The following is a 5,229-nucleotide window of genomic DNA, read 5'->3' as shown; positions in this document are numbered from 1 at the left end:
CTCTCACTAACACTGTCCTCCATGTTCACTCTGTTAGCTGTGGTTCTTGATGAGAGCAAAATGGGTTCAATTCAATATCTATTATTTAAACTGGAGGGACACTGAGGTTGCCCTCATACAGTGATGATGAGTAAAGAGCTCAAATAATACAAAGATAAAGCAAAGATGAAAACAGAGATAAAGACTGATGAACACTAAAAGCACAACATAAAAATAGGATAAAACAGAATCAAATAAATAAGAACAAGAAATTCAGCTAAAAAATATTACTGTACAGTGAGACGTACAAAATAGTGCGAAATCATAGTTTTAAATTGTCCAATTGTAGGAAGGGTATTGGTTTGCTTTGCAGGGCGTTTGGATCAGTGCTTGTAAAGACGGTCAGTCCTAGACTGGACCGGGCTTCACAGCAGCACCTCACTGGAACGGTCAGATAAGACCCAGAGGTCCAGTCCAGCAGAAGTAGTAATATAAGATGGTTGCTTGGTAAGAAAAGAGAGCTTTAAGAGCTTTAAAAAAGAATTCAAACCCGTGTTTCACATGCCTCATAGAAAGAGAGGGCCAGCCAACCTTTTCATACAGGGAGCAATGATGTACATTATACTGTAGCTATTACCTGTAATGAATCTGGGAGTGAATCAATAGCCACCTCTTTACAAGTAAGCTACTGTGACTTAACTCGATATTGATGACAATGAGGGTGCTGATTTATGTGGTACGTGTGTGTGTGTGTGTGTGTGTGTGTGTGTGCGTGTGTGTGTGCGTGTGTGTGTGTGCGTGCGTGTGTGTGCGCGTGTGTGTGTGTGTGTGTGTGTGTGTGTGTGTGTGTGTGTGTAGATGCGTCAGGGGGCGTTCCTGGTGAACTCAGCGCGGGGGGGGCTGGTGGATGAGAAGGCCCTGGCTCAGGCCCTGAAGGAGGGGAGGATACGTGGGGCGGCCCTGGACGTCCACGAGACTGAGCCTTTCAGGTGAGACTGTGTGCATATGGGTGTGTGTGTGTGTGTGTGTGTGTGTGTGTGTGTGTGTGTGTGTGTGTGTGTGTCTGTGTGTGTGTGTGTGTGTGTGTGTGTACGTGTGTCTGTGTTCCCCCTGAAGGTGGAGTCAATAAAATTGATTCTCTCTCTGTCTCTCTTTGGTCTCTCTCTCTCTCTCTCTCTCTCTCTCTCTCTCCCTCTCTCTGGTCTCTATCTCTCTCTGGTCTCTATCTCTCTCTCTCCCTCTCTCTGGTCTCTCCCTCTCTCTGGTCTCTATCTCTCTCTGGTCTCTCTCTCTGGTCTCTCTCTCTGGTCTCTCTCTATCTCTCTCTGGTCTCTCTCTCTGGTCTCTCTCTATCTCTCTCTGGTCTCTCTCTCTGGTCTCTCTCTATCTCTCTCTGGTCTCTCTCTGTGGTCTCTTTCTATCTGGTCTCTCTCTCTCTCTCTGGTCTCTCTCTCTGGTCTTTCTCTCTCTCTGGTCTCTCTCTGGTCTCTCTCTCTCTCTGGTCTATCTCTGGTCTCTCTCTGGTCTCTAGCTTTACACAGGGTCCTCTAAAGGACGCTCCGAACCTGATCTGCACCCCCCACACCGCCTGGTACAGTGAACAGGCCTCACTGGAGATGAGAGAGGCCGCCGCCACCGAGATACGCCGTGCCATCACTGGTACACACACACACACACACACACACACACACACACAGCTGCCTGTGCATGCACACCACGCACTCACTCACTCACTCTCTCTCTCTCTCTCTCTCTCTCTCTCTCTCTCACTCAGTCATTCGCTCTCACTCAACTCCATTTTTGTCTCCAATCCAGGTCGTATCCCCGACAGTCTACGAAACTGTGTCAACAAAGATTACTTCCTAACCACGGCACCGTGGGGAATGATGGAGCAGCAGCAGGCGCACGCCGAGCTCAACGGCGCAGCCTACAGGTAGGGAGACAACAGGCCATTCATATTCTGTAGAACACAAGTCCCCCCCCCCCCGCCCCCCCTACTGGTCATTAGCAGAACTTGAGCATCTGCCAACAAGGGGAGGGACATTCCTAACGGAATCCACATGGATCCATTTACAGCTGCTATTCAGTTTACAGTTAGTCCAAACCAAACACCTTTTTTTTTATGCTTCACTGTACATTTACTCATGACGGCATCTGTGGGTGGGGCCCTAACCCACATCTAACAGGAAATGAAGTCTCGTAGGGACACGTTGATAGGCTCCCCCTGGCATTGTGTTCCCCTCCCAGTCTCTGTAACATGACTGTGAATGTCTCAACCGGACTGAACTGCTTCTCTCACACAGCCGAGTGAACCAAACCATGGTACAGGCCCTAGCAACGGGGGGAATGCAGGACAAATTATATACCTAATAGAGAACCAGGTAAATACTGCCAATCGCTGACCCACAGCCCCACAGACCCCCCCTGCCGTGCCTGCGCTGACCGCTGGTCAGAAAAAAAAAAAAACGAGAAAAAGCTCTAGTCTTTGTCCGCTTGATTTGTTAATCCGCCCACCGTACCCCGCCCCCCCCCGCCCTGCCCCCTCTCATCCCCACCCCCCCTTCCTCTACCCCACACACCCGATAGGATCTGTCAAAACCACACACTCACTTAGTCCAGTCAAAGGTACAGTACTGTAAATAATAAATCAGTGAGTCAAAACATGCGAGCGTGCAGTCGTTTGATTGGCGGTACGTTGTCAGGGAAGTGCGTGGTTGACGTTGGTCTGCAGCGCGGTAGCTAAGGGTCTCAGGGGAACCGAATCAAGTTTCAGCCCGTCTAGGGTTCCACGCCGATGTGACGCATGGAACGGGAAATCTACTTTGTTAAATTTACGTTTGCTTTCATGCTTCCTCCTAGCCCCCCCCCCACCCCCATACACAGACCTCCCACCCCTGTCTGTCATCTCTAGGACCCCTCCCATCCCCTCCCCACTCCAACATTGACATGTATGCCCTTTATTGACTGTGATGATATCCAAGCGGTTCAGTAAATCAAGACCTATTTCTCTGATGCATTTGTCAGTTTCCCAAGAACAACAGATGAGGTGTTGTGGTCGTTTTGAATCCTGAGTTGACATGTAAGAGTTACACCAGTTTTCAGACGTTTTCATGTGATGTCATGTCAATCATAAACATACAGTTTGCAGCCATTTGATTGTTGGGTTCCCTTTAAGTAAACTCAGACTATGCTAGACTACTTTAAGTAAACTCAGACTTCCTGTTTGTTTTGCGTTTATCGTGACCTTTGACCTCCGTCTCTCTGGCGCAGGTACCCCCCTGGTGTGGTGGGCGGGATCCCCGGGCCGCTGGAAGGGATGGTGTCCGGGGGGGCGCCCCTCTCCCACGCCCTGCCCCCCGGGACCCACCCCTGCCAGGCCGCGTCCCCAAACCAACCCTCCAAACACGGAGAGCCCATGAGAGAGAGAGAGCACATGACCGAGCCGTAGGGCGGCGGCCGGGAGGGCAGCCACACCCCCCCTGACCCGCCCGCCCGCGGAGCGAGCAAACAACTGACTGACTCCACCCACCGGCCGGCGGACTGACCGCCGGCGTGAACTCGGTTCGCACGGAACACCTGAACCGAGGTGGGGACGGTGGACACACACGCACACGCACGCACGCACACACACATACACACACATACATACATATATACACGCACACGAACAAACTGTCACTCCAACATGGGGACTCATCAAACACATACATACATACAGGTACGCACACACACACACACACACACACACACACACGAACACATACATACTGTACAGGTACGCACACACACACACACACACACACACACATACATACAGATACGCACGCATACACACACACGTGCACACATACACATCCACACGTGCACACACACACACACATACATACATACATACAAGTACACACGCATACACACACACATGTACACACATATACACACATGTACACACACACACACACACAGACACACAAAGACTGTCACACCAACATGGGGACTCATCAAACTCATGTTCTAAGGATCAGAACGTTCTTTATGGTTTTTTTCCTCTCTGTTGTTTTTGTATTCAGTTCAAGTGTTTTTTTTGTGATTTTCGAGCATTTTCCTGCGACATTTCCGTGTTGTGAGACTAGGGCATACAGGAGGGAGGGCCAGCTCACAACATGGGGATCTCCTATTAAAACGCTGAATGAAAGGAACGGGAGATCTCAGAAGGATGGACGACGCCTCCTTTAAACCCCGCCTCCTTTAAACCCCGCCATTCTATAGTTTCACTTCAATGTGTGTCTGTGTTTGACGTCTGTTTATTCTGTTCTGAAAACCCCTGCAAATGAATGTTTTTTTTTCCTGCTCTTCAGTGTGAAAAAAATGAATGCTTATGAGGTTACATAATCATCAGACAGTTAAGAGTTATACAGTTGGTGTTGTCAACATCATCCGGCAGTGTTTGGAATCGTCCAATCCTCATCCCTTCACGTGTCTGATTCACCCTTAAGGCTGGAGGCCCCTGAATGTGGGGACAGGCCTGGCAGATTCCTGGGTGCTCCTTTATTATAGACAATACGTCTAAACATTAGCTTTTAATGGATCAAAACAGTTACAGCTATATTAAAATACATTAGCTTTTAACTAAACCCTCCCGGTAGATAGATGGATAGATACTTTATTGGTTCCCCCCTAGGGGGACATTTGGTAAAGATATAGTATTTGATCAATATCACGGTGGTTTGTATCAGATCAATAATAGGTCTGAAAAGGTCCTACAGTCCATCGCAGCAGAACCAGTGTGGTTGGAAAGGGTTTGGAAAGTGAAGCTCATCGTTTACTGACTCAGGAAAAATAACTTTTACAGATATCTTTTTCCCAAATTTCCCAAAAACATAGAAAAAAGCAAGTCTGGATTGTTCCTGTTGTTTGTGATTCAACCTTTTCTTCATTGTGGTATTTTTGTACATCTTTTCTCTTTTTTTTTTTTTTGGGTGTTAAGGTTTTGCCGAGTCTTGTTAGATTTGTATTGCCTAGTGCTTGTTATTATAATCATAGTCTCATGTGAACCACCCTTTCTTTCAGACTTTGCTTTGTTTTCTGTTCAAATTAAAGCCAGTTGGCGCTCCTGGAGGTTTTGTGCACTCTGTGAGAAAAAGAAAGATCCCTCTAGTGCCCTGAAGTTAGCGTGAGAACGCTGCTAGCTGACTGTTTGTTTGGTTTTAGTGTGTTTGTATCTTGTACAAGGTGAACATATAGCATACGTGC

General features: G+C 48.0%; 1 protein-coding gene across 1 annotated transcript in view; it reads left to right on the top strand.

The window, feature by feature from the left end:
- Nucleotides 1-3,593, top strand: part of LOC311324492 (C-terminal-binding protein 2-like) — a gene marked incomplete at its 5' end in the record, with an annotated part of 42,863 nt that extends 39,270 nt beyond the window's left edge. Inside the window, 4 exons of the mRNA XM_084456956.1 lie at nucleotides 838-968; nucleotides 1,511-1,638; nucleotides 1,795-1,912; nucleotides 3,250-3,593. Of these exons, the coding sequence (XP_084313082.1) occupies nucleotides 838-968; nucleotides 1,511-1,638; nucleotides 1,795-1,912; nucleotides 3,250-3,427 (555 nt within the window). The 3' untranslated portion in view covers nucleotides 3,428-3,593. The remainder of the gene's footprint in view (nucleotides 1-837; nucleotides 969-1,510; nucleotides 1,639-1,794; nucleotides 1,913-3,249) is intronic.
- Nucleotides 3,594-5,229: the final 1,636 nt, after the last annotated feature.

Source organism: Borostomias antarcticus (genome assembly GCF_949987555.1).
Source record: "Borostomias antarcticus genome assembly, chromosome: 2".
Classification (NCBI taxonomy): domain Eukaryota; kingdom Metazoa; phylum Chordata; class Actinopteri; order Stomiiformes; family Stomiidae; genus Borostomias; species Borostomias antarcticus.
This window is presented reverse-complemented; position numbering and strand designations above follow the sequence as displayed.